At 36.2% G+C, this 27,487-nt stretch overlaps 1 protein-coding gene and 1 long non-coding RNA gene across 3 annotated transcripts in view; one reads left to right on the top strand and one right to left on the bottom strand.

Annotated features, from left to right (window-relative positions):
- Positions 1-2,271, bottom strand: part of LOC116878087 — a 60,700-nt gene extending 58,429 nt beyond the window's left edge. Inside the window, exon 1 of the long non-coding RNA XR_004384768.1 lies at positions 2,088-2,271. This is a non-coding gene — a long non-coding RNA (uncharacterized LOC116878087). The remainder of the gene's footprint in view (positions 1-2,087) is intronic.
- Positions 1-27,487, top strand: part of PCNX4 (pecanex 4) — a 69,695-nt gene that overhangs the window by 26,464 nt on the left and 15,744 nt on the right. Inside the window, exons 1-7 of one of the 2 annotated variants that reach the window (XM_032875270.1) lie at positions 2,398-2,786; positions 14,052-14,796; positions 20,780-20,959; positions 21,051-21,565; positions 21,778-21,878; positions 22,005-22,127; positions 26,011-26,371. In XM_032875270.1, the coding sequence (XP_032731161.1) occupies positions 14,099-14,796; positions 20,780-20,959; positions 21,051-21,565; positions 21,778-21,878; positions 22,005-22,127; positions 26,011-26,371 (1,978 nt within the window). In that variant the 5' untranslated portion in view covers positions 2,398-2,786; positions 14,052-14,098. Of the gene's footprint in view, positions 1-2,397; positions 2,787-14,051; positions 14,797-20,779; positions 20,960-21,050; positions 21,566-21,777; positions 21,879-22,004; positions 22,128-26,010; positions 26,372-27,487 lie in introns of those variants that run through there. The other variant, XM_032875271.1, reaches the window with a different exon arrangement.

The following is a 27,487-nucleotide window of genomic DNA, read 5'->3' as shown; positions in this document are numbered from 1 at the left end:
TTTTTACTTTTTGGCAAGAGGAGTACTTGAAAATGGGCATTACCATTACATAAAAACATGTATGCCATGATAATGGCTGGGTAAACATTTTCTCTGGCTAAAGAAGCAGCTCCAGATTATTGGTAATGTTTCGTTTTATGTCAATCAGCAGGATTAACAAAAAATATGGATCTTGAAGACATATACATATAGGTTAAATTCCCAATCTCCTTTATTTTACTCTTCTGAAGTAAAATGAGAAATGAGAGTAGTGAAATGAGAATAATAATAAGCTACCTCCATAAGGTTAAGATTAAATAGGGCTCATATATACCTGACTTATGCTCTAAATATTTGCTAAATGAATGAATGATGGTTCCAGAAAACCTCTTCTCCCACATCTCCATCCAGCTAACTTGTATTTTTATACCTCTGTTGCAGCCATCCTGAATTTCCTTCCCTAGAATGATTCCTATGTCCCAGTTCTGTGTTTCTATGGCTCCAGTGCCTGTTTATCACACACTCTGTAATTACTGATGTCCTTGTTAGTCTCTCATTATATTTTGGTAAATTCCTTGAGGATAAGGGTCATGTGTTATTTGACTTTGAATTTGCAAGAATAGGCATGGTTCCTGGCAAACATCATCCACTATTTCAGTAAATGTTGAATGAGTACTTTCTGTGTACATGTAACCAAAGGCCTTGTATGAGAAGCTTTCCTAATTTTATTCCAAATGCAAAGTAACGTACTGGAAAAAAAGAAAAATTTAACAACCAAATATCTACAGTAGGTATTACAACAACAAAAATATTAATTCTGGTTGAACTATACGTAATTTAGGGTGACAAAAATACAGCCTCTCTACATGAAGAAAATAGCTCATTCTCACTAAGCACTTAAGCTGTGCCTAAGTGATCTAGTTATTTAATCCAATCTACCCAACCCCCTTTGTGATAAATTTTCTCTATTATTAACCCTATCCTACAAGATTTGAAAACTGAGCACCAGGGAGATTAGGTAACCCCTATATCACACAAGTAGTGAACTGTGATGTCAGGGTTCCGACATCTTAGGACTTCTGAGCCTCTCTTCTTCCACAGCCTCTACTCTTAATCACACCACACTGACTTCCTAGCAATTGCAAATGCCTCAAAGATGCTTAATGTGGTACCCAGACCGATGACAACTAAGGATGCCTTCCCCCAAAGTATGTGAAACATTAAGAGTCCATTTCCCCCTCAGACCACTAATGGTGTCTTTGAAGACAAGTATATGTACGGCAATGAAACTGCACAGGATTTTCTTCCACATACTTAACAATAAACTATGCTTTCCCCCTAAATAAGTAGTATCTATCTATATATGTATATAAGCTTTGGCTTTCTTCTAATAACACACAAAAAGTTTTCCTATTATGGTCTGAAACCTAGATGCTTAAGAAAAAAGCCATTTCCGGTAAAGCCAGAAAACAGACCAAAAAAAAAAAGGCCGTATTCATAGTCTTGAGGTAAGGAGATCCGAAGAAGAGAGTCCTTGAGCACTCAGGAGTCCCAAGCATGCCGAATTGCTAGAATGTCAATCACTTAGGGAAATACAAGTACCTTAATAGTGACAAATTGGCTTCGGAGTTCCCTTAGAGAGCCTCTAACTCATTTGAGACCAATTACCAATTTAATGCTCTAAGGGACCGCCTTGTGACTTCCAGCTAGCAATCTGGAAGATGTCCAGAACATGAGGAAGAAATCAAAACTTCGTGGAAAATGGAGGCGATGGGCGTGTAACTTTAAACTAGCAAAACTGGTACTCTGGGTTCACCCTATAAAGATTGCCAGATCTTAAATTGCCTCTGAGTATTAACAGTGCGCCACGGCTTTTTTTTTTTGTTTTTCTTCCCACTAGGATATGTGGACTTTGCCTTATTTTATTAATTAACAGATACCTTCTTAGTAGCATGATTCAATGATGGGACATTTTGTTTCCTTGCATTTAAAAATCTCCTCACGGAGAAAAAGTATGCGACAAAGGGCAACAGCTAGCACGTATATTTAGTTCCAAATCTTCCAAGCCGAAGCGGATGTATGAAGTATTACTTAAAAGCATTTATTACCGTCGGTGTGCTGGGTGGTGATGGCCAAAGTGAGGATGTGGTTAATGGAAATTGCGAGATCGCGAGCGGTTGGAGTCACACTACACTCCAGTGCAGCAGTCAGACCACCCGCAAGCCAAAGCTCTCAAAATGGCGGCCGCACGTCAATCTGCCAGAAAGCGCTACCCACTCCGTCGGACACGTCACGTCACCAGGGAAACGGCGCTCTTGCGTAGGGGCGCGGTCCCGGGTGAAAGGGCAGGGCTTGTTTGAGACCCTTCCCCCTCGCCTCGACCGAGGCCCGAGGCGATGCCGGAGCGAGAGGGATTCCCACGACACCTTAGCAAAGGAGTGTGGGCCCACACCTGGAGTGAACGAAGCCCGCCTCTTCCCTACCTCCGCCTCGCCTACCCGGCGGCTGGGGAAGCGCCCCAGGGCGAGCAGTAGCTGAGGGGCAGAGCGAGCCGAGCGCCCGAACCGCCCCCGAGCGAGATCTGGGTTCCACGGCTGTGGCGCCCGCTAGAGTTGACGTTAGCTATGGAAACGCGGAGATGCCTCGGGTGCTATCGCCGTGAGCTGGTTACCTGGCCGCTGGAGCTTCTCAGCCTCTGCGTTCGGGTCGCAGGCAGCCTCCGGGCGGGATCGCCCAACCCGGGTTTACCTGCAAAAATGCGGTTCCCGGGATTCCTTCGCGTCGCCTCTTCCCTCGGGTGACTCGAGGTACGTTCCATCCCCGACACCCACCTGGGGACTTCTTAGGCACCTAATTTCCAAGCCTATGCAGAGGCACATTGTTCTTGCAGTTTTAATTGCCACAGATTTCTTGTTCTTCAAGTGCGATTGTTGCATTTTTTACACGGAAGGTGAACCCAGTGGCAAGAGGAATCAGTCCACTAGGACTTTAATTTTCTTTCAAAAGACTGCTTTAGCTTGTTGAGTTACTGCATTTTGTTTCTAAGAGACACTTGCGGAATGGAGAACCGCCCATTGAGTCTTGATTTAGTGATGTCCTTGTTACCCCAATATAGTGTACAAATTGCGTCCCTTAGATAGTGCTGTACTCTTTCCTTACCTCCAACTAAACCGCGTTTGCCCCAACTTGGTCAATTTCTGACCCCCTGAACACGAGTAACTCTTCCCCGCATCTGCTGCCTCTCTTCACAACTCTGTCAAGGACCAGTGTTTACATCAATGAAATCTACAACATCGGAGGTTATTTATCAGAACTGTGAATTGATAATCTACTCTTTACCAGTCATTCTCTTTTATTCAGCCATACATATGTGTATATATATACACATATATGTATATATATATACACATGTATTTAGTGAATCATTCTTACAACTAGAGCAAAGACCATCCTTTATATTATTGAGTGTCCACTGCCACCCATGCCAAGTCTCCAGACCCTGTCACAACATCCAGAGCCAGACTCATGACCAGATACTGCCATTTTAGTGATTTAACTGGGACACCTGGCAGCCACTCTTAAATTTCCTACTGGTTATTAACAGACAGTACATGGTTGGGGAACTTTTCTGTTTCTTTTTCCTTTGTAAGAACTTTGTTGAAATCTGATTCACATTCCATAGACTTCAGTCATTAAAAGTGGACAATTCAACACCCGAAACTAATATTACACTGTATGTTAAATAACTGGAATTTACATTAATTTTTTTAAATGTATTAAAGATTTTTAAATGTGTAAAGTGGTTTTTAGTATATTCACAGAATTGTGCAAGTATTATTACAGTCAATTTTAGAACATCTCATCGCCCCTTCAAAAAGCCCTGTTTCCTTTAGGAATTACTCCCTCCCATCCCAGCCTTAGGCAAACATTAACTTGTTTCTGTCTTTATAGATTTGCATGTTCTGCACATTTCATATATAGGAAAGCATACAATATGTGGCCTTTTGTGAATGTCTTCCTCTTAGCATTCTGTTTTCAAGGTTCGTCCATGTTGTAGCATAAGTCAGTACTTCATTCTTGTTTATAGCCTAAAAATATTACATCATATGGATATACCACATTTTATGTAATCTGTTGATGGACATTTTGGGTGTTTTCACTTCTTGGCTATAAATATTTCTGCTATGAATGTTTGTGTACAAATTTTTGTGTAGACTTATGTTCTCATTTCTCTTGGGTAAATACCCAGCAATAGAATTAATAAGTCATATGGTAACTCTATGGTTAGCATTTTTAGGAACTGCCAGACTGTTTTTGAAAGCAGCTGCACCATTTTACCTTATAACTTGGGGGTTTGGTTTTCTCCACAATTTCACCAATACTATTTTTTTTTAATTTAATTTTATTTTTTCAGTGTTCCAAGATTGATTGTTCATGCACCACACGCAGTGTTCCATGAAATACATGCCCTCCTTAATACCCACCACCAGGCTCACACATCCCCTCCACTCCCTCCCCTCTAAAACCCTGTCTGTTTCTCAGCCTCCACAGTCTCTCATGGTTCATCTCCCTGACCGATTTCCCCCACTTCCCTTCTCCTTTCCTTCTCCTAATGTCCTCCGTGCTATTTCTTATGTTCCACAAGTAAGTGAAACCATATGGTAATTGACTTTTTCTGCTTGACTTATTTCACTCAGCATAATCTCCTCCAGTCCCCTCCATGTTGGTACAAAAGTTGGGTATTCATCCTTTCTGATGGCTGAGTAATACTCCATTGTGTATATGGACCACATCTTCTTTATCCATTGGTCTTTTGAAGGGCATCTTGGCTCTTTCCACAGTTTGGTGATTATGGACATTGAAATCCATGTGACTGGTTATCAAAAATAGTACTGGTGTGGAGGTTCCTCACCAATACTATTTTTGATAGCCAGTTAAGTGGATTTGAAGTGATATCTTGTTTCACTTTTGGTTTGCATTTCTCAAATGAGTGAGTAATGATGTTGAGCATTGTTTTGTGTGATTATTGGCGATTTGTATGGTATCCTTGGAGAATGCCTACTTTAATCCTTTAAATTGGCTTTTTTTTTCACTATTAAATTGTAAGTGTTCTTTATATATTCTAGATGTAAATCCCTTATCATATATATGATTTACAAAAATGTTTTCCTATTTCGTGTGTTTTCATTTTCTTGATGGTGAGAACCTTTCCTTCTAGACACTTTCCCATTTATGTTTCTTTATCTCTTACTCAGAAGTCATATGTGCCAGTGTCCTCATGCTGGCTTAGCTAACAAAAGTTTCCCATTTGACATTTTGGAGATTCCTCTCAGGCCCACTTTTCCCTGAAAACTCTTTTTCCCAAATTGTCCTTCTATTTCTCTGGCCTCAAAAATGAAATTCCCTTTCATTTGTCAGTAGCTTGGTATGATTTACAAAACTCAGTTAGCTACCAACTGACGTGGTGTGTTAAGTCTCTTAATTTCACTGGTTCTCAGTTTTCTGTAAAGCAAGTTGGGTTTTTTTGGTAATCTGTGTGAATGGTACACTTCATTCACCTGACACTTGACTTTGAAAGAAAAACTTGTTGATTGCTTTGAATTGGTAAAATGTATGCAGAGTGGGAAGGGTAGATTGGGAGAGAAGTGTCAGCAGGGCCTGCTGCACATTTGTGATACACTGATGTGACTTTTGGCTATTTTTTTTTTTTTTAAGATTTTATTTATTTATTTGACGGAGATCTCTGGCAGAGAGGCAGGCAAAGAGAGAGGGGGGAAGCAGGCTCCCCATTGAGCAGAGAGGCCGATGCAGGGCTCGATCCCAGGACCCTGGGATCATGACCTGAGCCGAAGGCAGGGGCCTCAACCCACTGAGTCACCCAGGAGCCCCTTGGCTATTTTCTACCATCTTATTTTTCCAAAAGGAATGGAATGTTAATAATTCATATTCTAGTGTTGTACATTTGAGAAGGGTGAATTATAGAACTGATAACTCATTATTCTATCTGTAAAGCTTTCCCAATATCTGCAATAAATAGATCCTTTGAGCTATCTACTTACCCTTTCCATCCAGTCATAGCTTTCTCTACAAACCAATTCCTGTGAATATACAGAATACTCTTAAATTCAAAGACCCTCCTAAAATCTTGAATTTGAATAAATACCATTTTGTAAATCAAAGGGATATTATTGTGCTTGTTCTTTAAGAGTCTTTAAGTAGATTTTCCTTTTTTTGGTGGGTAGAAGGGATTGCTTACTATATAATTGATAAACTATAACATGAAATATGTTTTTCATGTTTTAGCACTAAATGTCTTTCAAAGGCTCTTCAAGAATTTAGCTGTTTGTCCCTGGTATGGCATTTAGGCAAGATTTATAGAGTGCTTTCTGATTTATAGGGATAGCTATCTTTGCATCTCTAGATTCCTACTGATACCCTCAACAGTTAGCACTTGGCTATCAAAAAAGTCCACAGGTGCTTTCTTGTTAGAACTGATCTAACAGGAATAAGTCATTTTATCCAGGGCAAATAAGAATTAAGTTGTGTCATAGCGTACTTTTTGAGTACTAAGGTGTAAGCCATTTTGTTTCTTTTCCAGACCTGAAGTTTTTTGTTTTCCACATTAGTAAAGGTGTGATACTTAGAAAAGTAGAACTTCAGTATATTTCTTTTCAGATTTTTAAAAATACTTTTTAGGAACGTGGATGAGGATATTCTATATATTACTGACAAGTTTGTGTAGGCATTTTTTAAATAAGCAGGAATTACTTTTTCTTGAGAAGTTAATTTTGTTTAATAATTTTATAGTATTTATAAACTAACTTTGTATATTGTTTATTCTCTTGATAATGAAAATTAAAATAATTCCAGAGTTATTTTTACCAGTAATAATTATTTGAGAGGGAAATGATCTCTATCCCACTGGATTATAAACTTATTTAGATCAGAGGGCGGCCTATTACCATAACCTAGTACATCATAGGTATTCAAAAGTTTAAATGTGTGGAAAGTACTAAATTTTCATTTAGCTTTTTCTCTATGAAAGGAAAGTTAACACATTTGTCTATATTAACAAATGTCAGAATGAACTCTTTAATCCTCAGTGCTTCAAGAGCAAGTTAACATAGGGGGAGAAAAAAAGATTATAACATATGTCAGAGTTAATATCCTTCAAATTTAAAAAGTTCTTTCAAATTAATAAGAGAAGTGAACACTTTAAAAGAAAAAGAGGCAGGGCACTTGGGTGGCTCAGTAGGTTAAGCCTCTGCCTTGGGCTCAGGTCATGGTCTCAGGGTCCTGGGATGGAGCCCCCAATCGAGCTGTCTGCTCAGCGGGGAGCCTGCTTCCCCCTCTCTCTCTGCCTGCCTCTGTCCCTACTTGTGATCTCTCTCTGTCAAATGAATAAATAAAATCCTTAAAAAAAAAAAAAAAAGCAAAGGACGTGAAAAGGCAATTTACAAAGAAATTAAATGACATTTGTCTGCAGTACACACATACATGTAGTGAATATTCTCAGAAAGATAAACCATGTTACTGAAATAATAATAGGATTCTATAAAAAGGAACATCTAGGGGTTAAAGATGTACTCTTAGGAATTGAAAATATGAGAGCAAAGATTAAATAAAATTTGACAAATAGGGTAGAGTAAGTTTTTTGAAGGTATAATAAAAATACAGTTGAGGTACAGTTGCAGAAGTGCCCAATAAGTAAGTGTGGATTCAGTGTCACCTCACACCTGTTAAGATGGCTACTAGAAAAAGAAAAGAGAAAGAAAAATAACAGATGTTGGCAAGGATGTGGAAAAATTAGAACCTGTGTAAAGTGTTAGTAGGATGCAAAGTGGTGTGTCTGCTATGGAGAACAGTGTGGAAGGTCCTCAAAAAATTAAAAATAGAGCTACCATATGATCCAGCAATCCCACTTAAGGGAATTTATCTGAAAGAATTGAAATCAGAATCTTGAAGAAATATTTGCCGTCCTGTGTTCACTGCAGCATTATTCACCATAGCCGAAAATCAGAAATAACCCACTGTCTGTCAACAGATGAATGGATAAAGAAAATATGTTATATACATACAATGGAAAATTATTTAGTCCTGGAAGGGAAGGAAATCCTGCCATTTGTGATCACATAGATAAGCCTTGAAGACATTATGGTAAATGAAATAAACCAATCAGAAAAAGACAAATACTACGTGATTCTTCTTATATGAGGTATCTAAAATTGTCAGACTTACAGAAACAGAGTAGACTGAAGGTTGCCAGGAGCTTGGGGGAGGAAGAAACAGGAAGAAGACTTGCTATATAAAGTTTTAGTTTTACAATATGAATAAGTTCTAGAGATCTGTACAATGTTGTGTTGCTACTTAACAATAGTGTATCATACACTTAAAATTTTAAGAGGGTAAATCTCATGTTAAGTGTTCTTATCAAAAAAAAAAAAATCTGAATCCAATAGAACAGAAAAAGGAAGTGTAGGTTCAATGAATGAAATTGACCAATCCATAAAAATAATGTGATAGGTTAAAAACAAGTAAATTTCACTAAATAAAAATCAGACGATTGGCTAAAACTTATGTTTTTAGAAATTCTGTTTGCCAAACTAAGAAAACTATAAATTTATTGTAATCTCCCCAAACTGCTACTTTGTTATCTTTTTGCTTGTTTATTTGTTTGTTTTAAGGAATTTTTCACATTGATATCTTGCCTGATTCCTGCATTAAAGTTGAAAAATAAAAATTTCCCCCTGGTACATTGCCAAATTGCTCTGTTTCTCGCCTTTCTGGATAATGCATAAGAAACAGGCTCGAATTCCAAACAAAGCAGCGTTTCTATGGCTACTTTGTTGGCCCACTTTCAGAGTAGCATATGAAGAAAGCATATGGCCAAAATCAATGTTTTGATGCCATCTTTATCCCGTAACCTTTCTTTTCACGACACTTTTTTTCCCCTAAATCTTGAGACATTTTTCATTTTAACATGTTGGAGGCAGCAGCCATAAAAATGCATCAGTCTGGGAATTGTCTCTGAGAATATATGCCAAAATCTCATTCAGAAACTAAATTTTAATTATTCTGATTTTCCTTTCCATTCTACTAATCCAGATTAGGATTTAGGTTTTTCTGTATAAATGTTAAGTGTTGCTTCCTATGAAGAAAATATTTTTTAAATATTCCAGGATCTGTAACTAAATTAAAAATCACACAGTACCAGTTTATCATACTTCTTAAAATTTAATTTAATTTTTTTCAGTGCTCCAAGATTCATTGTTTATGCACCACATGCAGTGCTCCATGCAATACGTGCCCTCATTAATACCCACCACCAGACTCACCCAACTCCCTACCCCTCTCTCCTCCAAAATGTTCAGTTTGTTTCTCAGAGTTCACAGTCTCTCATGGTTTGTCTCCCCCTCTGATTTTCCCCAACTCACTTCTCCTTTCCTTCTCCTAGTGTCCTCCATATTATTCCTTATGCTCCAAAAGTAAGTGAAACCATATGATAATTGACTCTCTCTGCTTGACTTACTTCACTCATCATAACTTTTGCTTTGATGAATTTCTAGTATTTGTTGTGCTACAATTCCCTTTTATCCTTAAAATATTAGAAAGAAAATACCCATACTAGAAATAAGCATACTTGCTACTTGTCAAATTTCCAACTTCCCCTTAAAACAACAGTGTTTAATGTTTTCTTTTAATCATCTTACTTAAGCTCTACCATTAATGTATTATATTCCTCTCCATACCAAGGTATTTTACTACATATTATGGAGAATTGGAAGTGTCTCAAGATTTGGCCTCTGCCCACAAATAACTTATTGTTAGAGAAAAGACATACTTAATTAAAAAATAACACATAAAGAGGTGAACAATACAAGAAATGCCCTATGTTGATACATGTTACAAAATGAGTCTATGAACAAGCAGTGTTTGATATGCAGAGAGAAGAGAGTGTTCCGGGAAATTTTCAGAAAGAATTAGATTCAATCTTTAAAGTTGACCAAGAATACCAATTAGGGAAAGGAAGAAAGGACATCCTAGACCAAGGAAAGGGCATGAGCAGAAGCACCCAGAAGGAAAAGGGCAGGATGTGTTTGTAGGGCATAGGGCTGAGAATTTTAGAGGTTATGTGGTCACTTGAAGAGGTATCAAAATGTTCTATGTAAAATACACAAGCACACCCTACCTACCATGTATGCTCTCTGGAACTTTTCACACCTATACGAACTATACATAACCATGGATTATGTATACACCTAAGTGTGTATACTCTTTTTTAAAAAAATGCAAATGAGGTCATCAATGTGTTTATTTTACTTTTCAGCATTTCATGGCATCGTTCTGTTTCCACATCAATAACGGATCTTCAGAATATCTCACTGTTTGGAATATAATCACAGAGTATTCTGTCAAATGAGTAAGAGCTTAAACTAAGCTCTACCAAAGATTCTGAAGTACATGCAGCTAGATGATCTGGTTTATCAGGTGTCTTCAGTTTCTGTCTTCCTTTCCCAGTGAGCCATCTCACCTTGTTCCTGATTGCTTCAGTGGAACAAGAGGGACCAGCTTTTACCTAACTCTCTGGGAAAATTCCAGGCATATCCAGTCTCTTTTAAAAGCCTAGGACAGACATCCAAGTTCCTTTTCCTTTCTGATAGCATCTTCTGTAGATAATTGAAATCAAAATATTTGTGCCTGCTCACAGGAGTATGCCCTTACTTACCCTTTGGCTTCTATAGAACAACCCTATCAGAATAGGGGAGTACATTGAGCCTGACATCAGGACAGGATTTAAGCTCATTCAGAGGGGGGAAGTGTTCTTTTCATTCCGTGAGCTTGAACCATCAATGACTAAGGTTCCATTTGGCCCTGCAGTTCTGTTATTTTGTGAGTACTTGTAGGGCTGCCATGTAAGTAAAAGCTGTGACTTATTCTGTGTAGAATTAAGGCCAATGGCCAGAAGATAAAAAAATGGTGTTTTCAATTAAAGAACTTCCTAACAGTATAACAAAAGGTTCTCTAAAGTAGTAATAATTTTTTAAAAGATTTTATTTATTTATTTGACAGACAGAGATCACAAGCAGGCAGAGAGGCAGGCAGGGGGTGGGGGGCGGGCATGGGGGAGCAGGGTCCCTGCTGAGCAGAGAGCCTGATGCTGGGCTCAATCCCAGAACCCTGGGATCATGACCTGAGCTGAAGGCAGAGGCTTTAATCCACTGATCCACCCAGGTGCCCCTAAAGTAGTAATTCTTAATTGTGACCCCTAAACTTTTCATGATGCCTGAAAGCTCTCTCTAGGACTGATACTGGTTGGGTAGAACTGACTTGTAGGAATACTGTTTTAAACTGAAGAAAGAACAGGGAAGGAAGGAAGGAAGGCAGGCGGGCTATTTTAAGATGGCTTTAAATCTGTGCATGTGTGGTAAAATACATATAATGTTTACTGTCTTAACCATTTTTAAGCGTATAGTTCAGTGGTATTAACTACATTACCCTGTAGTAGTCATCACCACCATTCATCCCTGTGATTCTTCTCATCTTGTGAAACGTTATGCCCATTAAACAGTAACTCCCATTCTCTTTCCTCATTCCGTGGCAACCGCCATTCAACCTTCTATGATTTTGACAACTCTAAGTACCTTGTCTTAGTGAGATTATGGACTATTTATCTTATTGTGACTGACTGACTTTGTTTAGCATAAGGCCCTTAAGGTTCATCCATGCTATAGCGTGTGGCAGGATTTCCTTCCTTTTTAAGGTTGAAAAAATATCCCTTTTATGTATATACTATGTTTTGTTTATCCATACATCCTTTGGTGGACACTTGGGTGCTTCCATGTTTTAGTTATTGTGAATAATGTTACTATGAACACGAGTAACAGATATTTCTTTGATACCCTGCTTTCAGTTCTTTGGGGTATATATCCAGAAATCAAAAACCTGGATCATATGGTAATCCAATTTTTAAGTTTTTAGGAGCCACTGTACTGTTTTCCACAACACTTAAACCATTTGATATTTCCACCAATAGTGCACAAGGGTTCTAGTTTTCCACATCCTTAACAATACATGTTGTTTTCTGTTTTTCTGATAGTAGCCATCTAAATAGTTATGAAGTGGCATTGTGTTGTAGTTTTAATTTGCATTTCTCTAATGATTAGTAGTGTTGAGCATCTTTTCATGCATTTATTGCCATTTGTGTATCTTCTTTGGAGAAATGTCTATTCAATCCTTTGCCAATTTTTTAATTTGTTTTGTTGTTGAGTCTTAGGAGTTCTCTATAAATTATGAATAGTTATCCCTTATCAGATGGATATATGATATGCAGATATTTTCTCCCATTCTGTGAGTTGCCTGTTCACTCTGTTGATAGTGTCTTTGATGCACATAAGTTTTAAATTTTCATGAAGTTTAATTTGTCTGTTTTCCTTTTGTTAACCTGTACCTTTGGTGTCATATCCAAGAAGTCATTGCCAAATCCAGTATTGGAAGCTTTTGTCCCATGTTTTCCTTTAAAAGCTTTATTGCTTTAGGTCTTACAGTTAGGTCCATTTTGAGTTAATTTTTGTGTGTGATGTTAAGGGTCTAATTTCATTCTTTTGCTTATGGATACTCAGTTTTCCTGACACCATTGAATGGTCTTGGTACTCTTATCAAATATTTTACCATATATGTGAGTATTTATTTCTGGGTTCTCTATTCTATTTCATTGACCTCTGGGTCTTAATTTATGAAGTTAGCTTTAAACTTAATTTTTCTTTTCCAGCCCAGAATGTGATCCCTGAGTAATACATTGCTAGCTATCTTGCATCAGGCAACTGTTTTTCAGAATATGCTAAGTGTATCCCAGGAAAAGGAAAAGTCAAAGAGAAGATAATCTGTTATTTGATACTTAGATTTTTAAAAAATATTTTATTTTTTTTAAAGTAATCTGTATACCCAAAGTGGGGCTCAAACTCATGACCCTGAGATCAGGAATACATGCTCTACCAACTGAGCCAGCCTGGCACCCCAAAACTTAGAATTTTGTGGCCCTGAAATGGAAATAATCTAGACTATAGCACATACGGATCCTATTATTGTTTCATGTTTTCCTAGTTTGGGTGGGTTTTGGAAACTGATAACAGAGAAAGTAAAAATTGAATCAGAAGGTAGTTTGCTTATGGTAACATAGCTAATAATAAGCATTTAGTCAGACACCTGGAGTCCTTCGATTTCCAGTTTGTTGTTCTTTCTACTGCATGTTGAACTGCCAGTGGCTTTTTATAGAATTCTTACTATTTTAACAGGATTTGACTTTTTAAATTCTCAGAAAATCCTAAGTTTACTGTAATTGCTAAATGATGTGACTAGTAGTATTTCTATTTTTTTTCCACTTCTATTTTCAGTCCAATTCAAGGGAATTAAAGAGTATATCCTCATTTTATAGAGCAGGGTTTGGCCAACTATGGCTCACAGGTTGAGTCTGGTCCACAGGTATAGGTAAAAATAACATAAAGCTTTACTGGAACGCAACCACTCCTATTCATTCATTCATTCATTCACTTATTCATTTATTTATTTATTTATTATCTATGGCTTCTTTTCTGCTACAGCAGTAGATTTGAGTCATTGTAGCTGAGATATGGTCCACAAAGCCTAAAATATTTACTCTTCAGCCCTTAGAGAAAAATTTTGCTCACCCTTAAAATAGAGGGAAAGTTTAAAAACAAACATCAAAAACTCTTAAGGAAACGATTAGTTAAACCACTGGCAGATTTGATTTGAGAGCACTGGCTTTTTTAACTTATCTTTGACTTTGAAATCTAAAAATGTTCCTTTAAGATCTAATCCCAAATGTTAAGTTCTAGATAAATTAATAATTAATATGATTCTTTTTCAAGTAAAAAACAACTTCACAACTATTTGTTTGGTGCCATGTGTGTGTCAGGCAATGTGAAGGAGCTAGAGATGTGAAGTTATAAATCCTGCCCTTGAAGGAATTAAGGAGATAAAAATGGAAATGTGGGGTTTCCCCTCATCTTTTAAGTATGACATTGTCAAGTAGTGACTTTTTTCTTTTTTCTTAGAGACTGCTGTATTACAGAAGAGGATGTGACTTTCAGAATAATCCTGAATGAGAAGGATGAGTCCAGATGTGCCTCTACTGAATGATTACAAACAGGACTTCTTTCTGAAGCGCTTTCCACAGACTGTTCTTGGAGGCCCTCGGTTCAAATTAGGCTATTGCGCCCCTCCTTACATATATGTTAATCAAACTGTCCTTTTTCTGATGCCATGGGTTTGGGGTGGATTAGGAACACTCTTGTATCAGTTGGGCATTTTGGAAGACTATTACACAGCAGCTCTTTCAGGTGGACTAATGCTTTTTGCTGCAATTATCATCCAGTTCACAAGTTTATATGCCAGAAACAAATCCGTGACAGTAGAGAGAATGCTAACTACAGATATCTTAGCAGAGGAAGATGAACATGACTTTACAAGTTGTGCTGGCACTGAGACTATCAGATTTCTAATTCCTGGCAAGAAATATATAGCCAATACAGTTCTTCATTCTTTTCTTGCTGGGTTAATGTGTGGTCTTGGAACATGGTATCTGCTCCCAAACAGAATATCCCTGCTGTATGGCAGTACAGGAGGTACTGTTCTGCTGTTTGTCTTTGGATGGATGACATTATGTATAGGAGAATATTCATTAATTGTAAACACAGCTGCAGAGACTGCGACTTTCCAAACCCAGGATACTTACGAAATCACTCCTCTTATGAGACCTCTTTATATTTTTTTGTTTGTTTCTGTAGATCTTGCACACAGGTAATAAGCTGTCAGATACTTTATAACTTGCTTTTTTGTTGTTGTTGTTTTTAAAGATTTTATTTATTTATTTGACAGAGACACAGTGAGAAAGGGAACAGAAGCAGGGGAAGTAGGAGAGGGAGAAGCAGGCTTCCCGCAGAGCAGGGAGCCCAGTGCAGGGCTTGATCCAGGACCCTTCGATCATGAAATGAGCTGAAGGCAGACACTTAACAAATGAGCCACCCAGGAGCCCCCTACTCGCTTTGTTTTTAAGCATACACAGTATGAGCCCATCATTAGTATTAAAAAAAATGAACCTATGAATTGAAAGTCATCAAGACCAAACCACTGGATGATAGGTTTTTCTGATGATTAATCTCTTAGAAGTAATCTCTGTTAAACATTCATACCAAAGCAGTAATTAAACCTTATTGAAAAGTAAAAAGAAAACTCTTTATAAGGTAAGATAAATAAACAAAATTTTAGTTCTGTGTTTCACTTTCAATAACAAGCTATGAATCTATAACATAGCCTGGCTGAGACCTATGAAAAGAGATGGAACTTTCCTATAAGGGTCTAGTGAAGAATTTAAAATTTATATACATAAATATTATGTACAGATTGAGTGAATTTAAGATGAATAACTTTTTTTAAGATTTTATTTATTTATTTGACAGACAGAGATTACAAGTAGGCAGAGAGGCAGGGAAAGAGAGAGGAGGAAGCAGGCTCCCCACCGAGCAGAGAGCCCAATGAGGGGCTCGATCCCAGAACCCTGGGATCATGACCTGAACCAAAGGCAGAGGCTTTAACCCACTGAGCCACCCAGGTGCCCCAACATTTCTAATTTGTTGTAGTAACTATGTAGAAGGGATGTTGATTTTTTTTATTTGCTATAGTAGAAAAATAGAACACAGAGTTGTTAAACAAAATTGTTTACCAAAATGTTTACAAATTGTTGGATAACCCCCTTTGCTTACCTTTTCTAAATCTGACTTTTATTTCTGTTTCTGTAGATTGCAGCTTTCTCTTTCACAGGTTCCTGTCTGGGTAGAAATGTATAGACATGTAATGAACTGAATTTTATGTCCCCCTCAAATTAATATGTTAAAGCCCTTACCTCAATGGTGTTTGGAGATAGGATCTTTGGGAGGTAATTAGGAAAATGAGTGTGGGGCCCTGATCTGATGGGATTAGTACTCTTTTAAGATGAAAAGCAGGAGAGCTTGATCTCTCTCCCTCTCCACTGTATGAGGATACAGTGAGAAGGCTGCTGTCTAAAAACCAGGAAGAGAGTTTTCAGCAGAATCTGACCATGCTGGCAATGCTAATCTTGGACTTCCAGCCTCCACTCGTATTTTATTGTGACAACCCAAGCTGATTAAGACAGATTTTGATAGCAAGAGGTGGGTTGCTCCTGTAACAGATACCTAAAAATGTGGAAGTGGCTTTGAAATTGGGTAATAGATAGAGGCTGGAAGACTTTTGAGGTACATGCTTGAAATATGTACTTACAGGCATTTCTGGTGAGGTCTTAGAAATGAGAACCTGTTATTGGAAACTGGAGGAGAGGTGATTCTTATTATTAAGTGGCACAAAACTTGGCCGAACCACTTTCTAATGTTTTGCGGAAAGTAGAACTTGAGAGTGATGTAATTGGGTATAGAGGTGAGGAGATTGCTAAGCAACTGGTTGAAAGAAGAGTTTGGTTCCTCCTGACTGCTTATATGAAAGGAGCAATGAACTGAAGAAGGAATTGATAAGCAAAAATGAACCAGAACTTGAACATTTGGAAAATTTGTGGCCTATACATATTGCAAAAAAAATGAGAAAACATGTTCTGAAGTGAGCACCAAGAGTGTGACTGGACTACCACTAAATTAAGAGTTTATGGGGTTGTATGAACAAAATACTGTCAGTTTCAACAGAAACTGAAAAAGGACCTTTCCTCTGAAAAGGGTCAGAGACAAGATGAAATAAACTAAGGCTGTTAGACTTCTTAGATTTGACAGGTGTTTAAGAAGAGGAAAAAATGACCCCAAAAGTAATTCAGAGATTGTCAGGGTTACTTTCTTGGTTTCAACAAACTAAAAGCTGGAGGCTTTGGGGCTGGTACTGCCCTGCAGAGCCTTGACCCCCACCTGGAGCTGTTTGAGGCCTGGAAGGCAGAGTATGAAATGAAAGAAGATTCTTTCCCAGCCTTGGGATCTAATGGAATTTGCCTTGCTAGGTTTTGGACTTCTTTGGAGCATGTCACCCCTTCCTTCTTTCCCGCTTCTCCCTTTGGGAATAAGAATGTCCATTCTGGGGCTGTCATGCCATTTTATTTTGGAAGCACATAAATTATCTGATTTCACAGGTTCACAGCTAGAGAGGGATTTTGGCTCAGGTTGGGATGTACCTTGAGTCTCAACCTGTGTCTGATTTAGATGGTAGACAAACTTTGGACTTTAGAGTTGATGCTGGAATTTTTTAAGACTGTTGGGATGGGATGCATATATTTTGCACGTAAGAAGAATATGAATTTGGGATACTGGGGTGGAATATTAAGGAATAAATGTATGTGCCCCCTCAAAATTCATATGTTGAAGCCCTAACCCCCAATGTGATAGATTTGGAGATGGAGGTCTTTGAAAGGTAGTTGGGTCATCAGGGTGGTCCTATTCTAATGGGATTGGTACCATTATAAGAAGAGAGACCAAAGAGCTTGATATCTTTCTCTCCACCATGTAAGGATGCAGTGACAAGTTGGCTATCTGGAAGCCTTGAGGAGTGTTCTTACCAGAACCCAACCGTGGTGGCAGTTTGATCTTCCTGCCTCTAGAACTATGAGAAATAAACTTCTATTGTTTAAGCCACCTGGTCTGTGGTATTTTGTTATGGCAGCCTAAAATAAGACAAGACATTTAAAAAATATTTAACCAGTTTTTGTACTGAAACTGAACTATTCTTAGGGGACCATTTGCTATTCCCTAAATCTTAATCTCTTCTAGTTGTGCTATATTATAGTGAACCAGAGGACACTATAATATCCTTGTTGTTCTTCATCTAATCACGTATGTAAGGGGCGAATTAGTTTATGGGAAATCCATTTATAATGGGTGTGCTAGTTATTAGCCATAAAATATACTACAGTTAAATACTTGGTTTTGAAAAGTTGGCAGTAAATTTGAGTTTCAGTATATATATATACATTCGTCCCCTTCTAAAATATTTAAGTTTATAAGATTATTTTAAGAATTTAGGTTCTTGGGACGCCTGGGTGGCTCAGTTGGTTGGACGACTGCTTTCAGCTCAGGTCATGATCTCGGAGTTCCGGGATCGAGTCCCGCATCAGGCTCCCAGCTCCACGGGGAGTCTGCTTCTCCCTCTGACTTTCTTCTCGCTCATGCTCTCTCTCACTGCCTCTCTTTCAAATAAATAAATAAAATCTTTAAAAAAAAAAAAGAATTTAAGTTCTTGAGTTACTGTCTCACTGTGCTATTTTTGAGATCAGAAATTATATACCTGCCTATAGTACATCTTTGCATTTAAAATGATGTCCTGAGTTCTTTAATTTTTAAAAAAAATCTGTTAATTCATAATTTGGTTACCTTGACCTTCTGCATTACTTATTTCTAAATGAAAGAGTGTAAATTTTTTTTTACTGATTCTAGTAGGATTTAATATGCAGTTTTAATGTTTGCAGTTCGATCATTACAAAGAGGTTTTTTTTCAACTGAAAGAAGACAAAAGCCTGCCCAAATCTATTTTTATAGAAAAAGATGACATGTTTATGCAGAACGATTACCTCCCACTTGACTTACGATGTACCATATGTAGGCTAATTGAATTTAAATTAAAAAAAAAAGAAATTTAGTCAGCAAAATAATCAAGATGATCTCTATATAGTAGCTATGATACTGCAAGTAAATAATGTATGAAATGTGTACACTGTGCAAAGTTTGGACAGTTGTCAAATATATCAAATTGTGTCTTAATTTTATTTGAGAGAATGTAAAAGTTGAAGAGACAAGCCTCACAGTATAATAATATTTTCTCTTTCCCCATTCTTTATTTTACCCACTACACTTGTATATTAACAATTTTAAATAACTTTTTCTGTGCTTTTTTATTAAGGACAAGTGTTAAACCCATAGTTCTTAGTTCATAGACTCTCAGGAATTGTTTCAATGAATGATGCATATTTATGTTATCTTAGCCACTATAAACATCTTTTTTCTGGTCATGTGGATCTTAGTGAGTATATAGAATTTGAAATATTTTTATGGTTGTTAGATTCAAAGCTTTTTTCTTGAGGGCTTAGATATTTTGCTCTAGAAAATTCATGTTACATATCAGAAATATAATTTAAACATATTTTCCATATAAAAGCATTAACCACAATAATCATATTATTTAGTAGGAGTCATACAGGAAAGTGATCATAATGTTTGGTTGCTTAAATTACATATGCTTGTATTTTTGTATGATACTCTTGTATATAAATAGATTTTCTATGTCACTGCTTAAGAACAAAAAGATTTGGGGAGGTTAAATCAAATTTGGGTAAAATATTTCCTGAATATATATTATTTTTACACAAAACATACTATCTTGATATATTAGGAAGAGAAATGTTAACAGTCTTTAAGAAGAAAAATAACTACAGATCTGCATGTTTTCCTTGACCTTCCTGCAGTTTATTGTGTGTGGTTTGATTTTCCTTTTTGGTACTTGAGTATTTTCTTCCCAGAATGAAATGTATTTTAAAACTACACTGCAGAAAGTATTGTCCTCTAATTTAGCATCACATTGTTAACCTTGTATTCATTAATTCTCTGCTTATAAAAATTTGAAGGACATACATTATGAGACAGAGTGCATTAGCTGACATAGTCCTGATATCTGTGTGAGCAAACACATTATGTCATTATTATAGCCATAGTTTCTATACATTTGCTTCTGGGCTATTAACATACACTTAAGTGGGTAATTATTACAGAAGGTGCCTTCTCCTTGACTTTGATTCTTAGCAGCTCAGGTATTCAAGTATAATTATGCTATAAGTTTTGAGATTTAGTTTTCTTTTTTGCAAGTTATCTTTAGAACATTGTAAGTATTAGGACATTATTGGTTTCCAGACAAAGTGTTTGGTCAGCTTTATTCCAAAAATACTAGTTATATATTGATAGTGCTTATTCTTCTATGCTTTAAGTTTTTATTAAATTATTTAAACCATATAATATTATATTTGGGTAACTGGTAAATGCTATGCCGGGAACCAATTTTTCCACTTTATAGAGCCATCTCTAACTTATGAGATTGTATTTTACAAGTTTGTATTCTCAGATCCATACCACTATTTGTATAAAATGAAAACAATATTATAAATGCTAGTTAAGTTCCCAGGCTAACCCACAGAGATACATTCATGACCGAATGTTGCTGACTTCTGATATTAATTATACTGACCTTAAATTCTGGGACCTAAGGTCAAGACAGTTATGGGGGTGAGGATGGAGTAGGAGAACAAGAAGAGTACTCTTTGCTAGCTACTAATGGTTAAGAACATCAATAAGGTTTGGCCTTCCCAGAGTTATAATTTTAAATTAGAAAATTTTAAACTCTGAAGAATCATTGGTAGAATTGCAGGCAATGTAGTTTAGATAATTAAGGATGAAATATTTTTACTCTGGTCTCAGTTCAGTTCTACAAATCCCTAAATTCAATTTTATTTAGTAAATTGGTTTTAATTACTTCTTCCTTCTTTCCACATTTGAATCCACATATTTTCTAAGTGTTAATCTCATACACAATTGAGTAGGGATAGTTGCTGATAAGGGGGAAGGACAATGGTCACAATTTATAAATGTTGCTCTTTCACAGTTTGGGACTAGGATCTTTTTGTAAATGTTCCTTTGTTTCAGGGAGTGGGTTGCATGTGTTGTTTTGTTTTTCCTGAGAAGATCCTCTTCTGTGTATTATTTGGTATGATTTAAATGTTTCCTTTTTCTTACAGGTTTTTGGTAAATATACCAGCTCTAGAACAAGTGAATCAGATTTTACACATCTTATTTATATTTTTACCCTTTCTGTGGGCACTAGGGACTCTGCCCCCACCTGACTCACTTTTCTTATGGGCGATGGAGCAGGTTTTAGAGTTTGGCCTTGGAGGCTCATCTATGTCAACACACCTCCGGTAATTATTTTAAATATTAAAGTTCTATGTAATTTATTCTTTAAGTGCAATCTTTCTTTTCGAGCAAATCTTTTTTTCTTTTTCTCTGCAGGTTGTTAATAATGTTCATCATTTCTGCTGGAACAGCTGTAACATCGTATTTCATTCCCAGCACTGTTGGTGTGGTTCTTTTCATGACTGGACTTGGGTTCTTACTGAGTCTTAACCTAAGTGACACGTGTCTTGTCTTCAAACACAGTGTGACTAGACACAGAGTTGGAACCAAATCTAAGGCTTTACCCAGTGGCTCAGAAAAACAGTTTACGTGGAAGGAGTGCCTTTTCTACATCATCATATTAGTCTTGGCTCTCATAGAAACTAGTCTGCTGCATCATTATGCTCGTTTCTCACAGATTTCCAAAAACAGTCCTCAGGCTGTTGTTGGCTATGTTTTGATGATATTGCTTATAATACTGTGGATACTTAGAGAAATTCAAAGTGTCTGTATCTTTGGAATTTTCCGAAACCCTTTCTATCCAAAGGATGTGCAAACTGTGACTTTATTCTTAGAAAAGCGAACAAGGCTTGTGAAGATTGGTGTTGTCAGACGGATTTTGCTAAATCTAGGTAGGAAGATAAAAGCTACTAACTTTGTGTTATATCTAGGAAGTATACAAAAATATGGAATTCCCATGTTTTTGCAATATACAACATACAGGCATTTATTTGTTTCTATTTTTGTTTGTTTATTAGTTTTTTCAGTTAACTGCTAAAATGTGCTCATAAAAATCATTAACCAAAATAATTAAATTTGTCTCTTTTTTTTTTGTTTGTCCTAGTATCACCCTTTGCTATGATAGCATTTCTTTCATTGGACAGTTCCTTACAAGGGCTCCACTCTGTGTCTGTCTCCATTGGATTCACGAGAGCTTTTAGAATGGTAATCCTTATAAGCACTTAATAGTATTTTTGTACTGCTAAGTTTAATTGCAGTTTTGTTTATTCTGACAGTTTACTTAAATTTATCAAATTCTACTTGATAAAGTGGATAATTTGTGTACCGCAGGTATGGCAGCATACAGAAAATGCTTTATTGGAGACAGTCATTGTATCAGTAGTACACTTGTTGATCTCCAGTACGGATGTGTGGTGGAACAGAAGTGTGGATACAGGAATCAGACTCTTACTAGTAAGCATATGTTTTATTAGCTTTATTGAGATATAGTCCACATACCATAAAATCATCTACTTACACATTTCAGCAGTAGGCATCACTACAGTCTAATTTTAAACCATTTTCAACATCCTAAGAAGAAACCTCATGCTCATTAATGTCCTTCCCTATTTCTACCCTCCTTCCCACGCCCCACTCCAGCCCCAGAAACCATTTATACACATTTGGTTTCTCTGGTTGATTTATTTATCAGATGATGGATTTTTAGGTTGTTTTTACTTTTTTTACTATTATGAATAATGCTGCTGTGAACATTTGTGTACATGCTTTTGGATATTTATTTTTTGGACATATGTTTTCATTTTTCTTAAGTATCTAGGACTGGAATTTCAATTCATAGTAGGTCTATGTTTAACACTTCAAGATACTGCCAAACATTTTCCCAAGGTGATAGTACCATTTTACGTTCCCACCAATAATATCATGAGGATTTCTCTATATCCATACCAATACTTATTATCTGACTTTTTCATTCTGATGGGTGCAAACTGCTATCTCATTGTAATTTTTATTTGCATTCCTTAAATGCTAATTATGCATCTTTTCATAAATTTATTGGCCGTTTGTGTATGTTTTTTGGAGAAATGTCTATTCTGATCCTTTGTCCATTTTATGTGGCTTGCCCTTTTTTTGTTGAGTTTAAGAGTTCTTTATATATTCTGGATACAAGTTCCTTGACATATATGATAAACAAAAATTTTCTCCCATTCTGTAGGCTTTCTCCTTGATAATATCCTTTGAAGCAAAGAAAGTTTTTAATTTTGCTGAAGTTCAATTTATTTCTTTGTTCTTTTGTCACTTGAATTGTTGGGATCATTCTAATAAACACTGCCTATTCCCAAATCATAGAGATTTACTGTGTTTTCTTCTAAGAGTTTTACAGTTAAAACTATAACTCCTACAGTTGGGTCTATGATCTACTTTGAGCTTATTTTTGCACATGATTCCAAATCCATTCTTTTATGTATGGATATACAATTGTTCCAGCACCATCTATTGAAAGAACTATACTTCCCTCAATAACTTTTCTTGGCACCCTGGTCAAAAATCAAATGACAAATGTAAGAGTTTATTTCTGGACCCACAGTTCTTTTCCATTTATCTATATGTCTGTCTTTATGCCAGTAGTATCCCATCTTTATTACTATTCTTTGTAGTAGGTTTTGAAATCAGGAAGTGTGAGTCTTCCCACTTTGTTGTTCTTTTTCAAGATTGTTTTGACTCTTCCAGTGCCCCTGCATTATGATGTAAATATTAGTTTCAGCTTTTAAGTTTTAGCAAGAAGGCATCTGAAACTTTGGTAGAGATTACCTTGGATGTGTAGATCAATTTGGGGAGTATTGACATCTTAAAAAATATTAATTCTTCCCATCCATCAATATGATGTGTATTTACATTTTTTTAAGATCTTTATTTCAACAATGTCTTGTAGTTTTCAGTGTTATAAGTCTTAACACTTTTACTAAATTTTTCCTAAGTATATTATTCTTTTTGATGATATAAATAGAGTTGTTTTCTTAAATCATTTTTTGGCTTGTTTACTGCTAGAGTAGAGAATACAATTAATTTTTAAAAAATATTAATCTTGTATCCTAAAACCTCATTTCCATGAGTTCTGGTAGATTTTTAGTGGATTTTTTAAGACATTCTGTATATAAGATCACATCATCTGCAAATTAGAAATAGTAGAGCCATTTTTACTTCTTTCTTTTCAATCTAGATGTCTTTCCTCTGTTTTTCTTACCTACTTGCCCTGGCCAGAACCTCCTGTATAATGTCAAAGAGAAGAGTGGACATCTTATGAGGAAAGCAGTCAGTCTTTATCCATTAAGTTGATGTCAATTTTTTACTGTTAGATATGACATCAGTTATTGTAGATGTTCCTTTTTTTTTTTCTAAAGAAACTTTTTTTTAAAGTTTTTTATTGTCAAAGAGAGAGAGAGAGTGTGATCAAGCACACAAGCAGGGGGACTAGCAGGCAGAGGGAGAAGCAGTCATGATCCCAGGGTCTTCGGACCAAGTCCCGCATTGGGCTCCTCACTCAGCGGGACTTGGTCCCAGGACCCTGGGATCATGACTTGAGCCAAAGGCAGAAGCTAAGCTGACTGAGCCACCCAGGCGACCCTAGTATAGATGTTCTTTATCAGGTTGAGGAAGTTCCCTTCTATTTCTGGGTTAGTCTTTTTATCATTAAGGGTGTTGGATTTTGCCTGGTGTATTTTCTGTGTCTATTGAAACGGTCATGTGGTTTTGTCCTTTAATTTGTTAACATGGAATAATATGTTGATTTCTGGTTGTTAAACCAACCTTGCATTCTAGGAATAAATCCCATTTGGTTATAGTGTATAATCCTGCTTATATGTCGCAGGATTCGGTTGACTAGTATTTTCGTGTGGTTGATATTTATATGTATCTGTTGCTTTCTTTTATTGTCATGTCTTTGGTTTAGATATCAAAATAGCACTGACTCATAGAATGATTTAGTAATTCCATACTAATTATTCTCAATGTTTGATCATATTTAAATATTTTGCGGTATGTAGTATTTTGTAATATGGAAGGCATCTGAGCCTCAGCTTTTCTCTGAGTAGCTTTTAAATTACAAATTCAATTTCCTTAATTTTTATATGTCTATTCAGTTTTTATATTTCTTTTTGAGTTGCTTTATGTTTTTCTAGGAACTTGTTTGTTTCATTTAAGTGATCAAATTTATCAGCATACAGTTCATAGTATTCTCTTATTGTCCTTCTAATTTTTTTCTGTAAGATTTCTATAAGGTAAAGTTATCTCTTTCATTCCTGATTTTAGTAATTTGAGTCTTCTCTGTTTTATTCTTGGTCAGTGTAGCTAAAGGTTTGTCCATTTTATTGATCTCAAAAAAACCAGCTTTTGGTTTCATTGATTTTCTCGATTATTTTTATATTCTCTATTTTTTTTTCATTTCTGCCCTAATATTTATTATTTCCTTTCTTCTGCTTACTTGAGGTTCAGTTTGTGCTTTGTTTTCTAGTTTCCTAAGGTGAAAGATTATCTTATTGGTTTAAGATCTTCTATATAGGCATTTAAAGCTGGCTATAAATTGCCCTCTGAGCTCTGTTTTAGCTGAATCACAAGTTTTGGTATGTTGTTTTTGTTTCATTCATCTCAAAATGTTTTCTCATTTTTTTTGTGTGATGTCTTCTTTGACCCCTTGGTTACTTAGCAATGTATCTTTTAATTTTTTTTTTTTTGGTAGGATTTTATTTTTAAGTAATCTCTACACCTAACTTGCAATCCCAAGAACAAGAGTTACATACTCAACCACCTGAGCCAGCCAGGCACCCCAGCATTGTGTCTTTTAATTTCAAGATTCCTTTATTGTTTTTTTTATTTCTATTGTTGATCAAATTCTGTTTTGGTTAAAGAACATACTTTGCATGATTTGTATGAACATACTTGTATGATTTTAATCTACTAAGGTTTGTCTTATGACTTCTGTTTATCTGTATAATACTCTCTAAAATAAGGATGAATTAAGGATAGTTACTTAACTATTTACCACTTCCGGTTCTCATGACCTAACAAGCGTGTAATGCAAAAAATTAGTCAACTTTAAGCTATCCTAGCACTCTGTTTGTCCTCTTTGTTATTACTTTTTTCCTAAGGGAGCCCAAACTTTTAAAAATGTAGATTCATTTACTACTTGTGGGGTTGGAGAAAATCACAACAAAGAATCTCATATAAGGGCTATTTCCACAAAAATATTGTAGCAATAATAAAATTATACAGTTTTCCTTATGTGACCTTGAAAATTCATGAAGTCTTTGAGAATAAAAGAAAGATTTTTACATCTCTACAGGTTGGCATCATGCGTGATCGTCTGATTCAGTTCATCTCTAAGCTGCAATTTGCTGTGACTGTACTTTTGGCATCGTGGACTGAGAAAAAACGTCGAAAGTCAACCACCACTTTATGTATTCTCAACATTGTCTTCTCTCCATTTGTGTTGGTCTTCCTCATTTTCTCTACACTACTCTCCTCTCCCTTACTTCCCCTCTTCACCCTTCCTTTGTTCTTGGTGGGCTTTCCCCGACCTGTTCAGATTTGGCCAGGAGCAGTGGGCACCACGGCCTGCGTGTGCGCAGACACGGTGTACTACGAGCAGATGGTCCCAGGTCTGACCACTGCACTGCAGGCTGCAATGGCAGCTGGAAGTTTAGGTAAGTAAATGCTTTTGCTTAAAAAATCCTCACTGATATCTTTAAAATACAAAAAAAAAAAAAAAAAGACATACAAAAGAAGTCTTTTGATTCAACCATTCTATAGATTCTAATACTGTGATATATGGCAGAAGGACTAACTATGAAATAGAAGTATATCTCTTGCTCCTTATTTTGAGGTAAATAAAGTCATAAAAATAGTAAGGGGAAATTTCATTAAGGTGACTTGACATTTTTTAAAAAAATATTTTCTTGGATAAAATCAAGCTATAGTCCCACTACTTAACCATGAAAACACTTTATCTCCCAAAATTTCCATGAATTTATTGTGAGTTCACATCAAGTAGATGCAATGGTTTAGATCCATGAATAGTAAAAACTAGCTTTCCATAATACAAGATTGAAGGGCTTAAGGGAGTTTGTTAGGATCTTGTTAGTTACTGTATGGCAATGTAAACAGTCTGACAAGGTTTTAGGGCAAGATAACAAAAGCAGTGGTCAATGATCAATAGCCTCCCAAAGTGAAGTACTATGGAAGTATCAGCAAGAAAAAAAATTTTTATGAGGATGAACTAATTTTAGGAGTTAATGCTTTCATTGTACACTTAACTACAAATTCAACTGTATTGTGCTTCTTAAGGTTCTCAAGGTTGGTTTTAGATAAGGCCCAAGCTGATGACCGTAGTGTGGTGTCTCCTATCATATGCCTTAGCCTTTGAATCTTGTTTTAGAAATATCCAGTGACATCTTGGCAAACTGATTCCAGGCAGCATAATAATTTCAAATTAGAATTTTAATGAAATACTTACTTGGATTGAACTTTTCTAATTATTTGTTACCTATATTTGGGAGATAATTTAGGAAAAACTTTATAGTACAAATTTTTTAATGAATAATCATTTTTCTCTCTCAGAGAAAATATTCTACACTTTTAATCTTTTCATCCAATTTTAATTAAGGTTTATCATATAATATTATGCCACTTATAAAAATACCTGTGAGGTTTGACTCACATCTAAAGTAATAAATACCTAAGGTAGAAATTATACTTTATTATGGAATCAGTTACACTCAGCCAAGAAGTGTGTCATAAAGTTTCTCTTGGGGGGAGGGGAA

The sequence above is a fragment of the Lontra canadensis genome, unplaced genomic scaffold (genome assembly GCF_010015895.1).
Source record: "Lontra canadensis isolate GAN:19392208 unplaced genomic scaffold, GSC_riverotter_1.0 scaffold55, whole genome shotgun sequence".
Taxonomy (NCBI): domain Eukaryota; kingdom Metazoa; phylum Chordata; class Mammalia; order Carnivora; family Mustelidae; genus Lontra; species Lontra canadensis.
The sequence above is the reverse complement of the archived record's forward strand: the minus strand, read 5'-3'. Positions and strand labels throughout refer to the sequence as shown.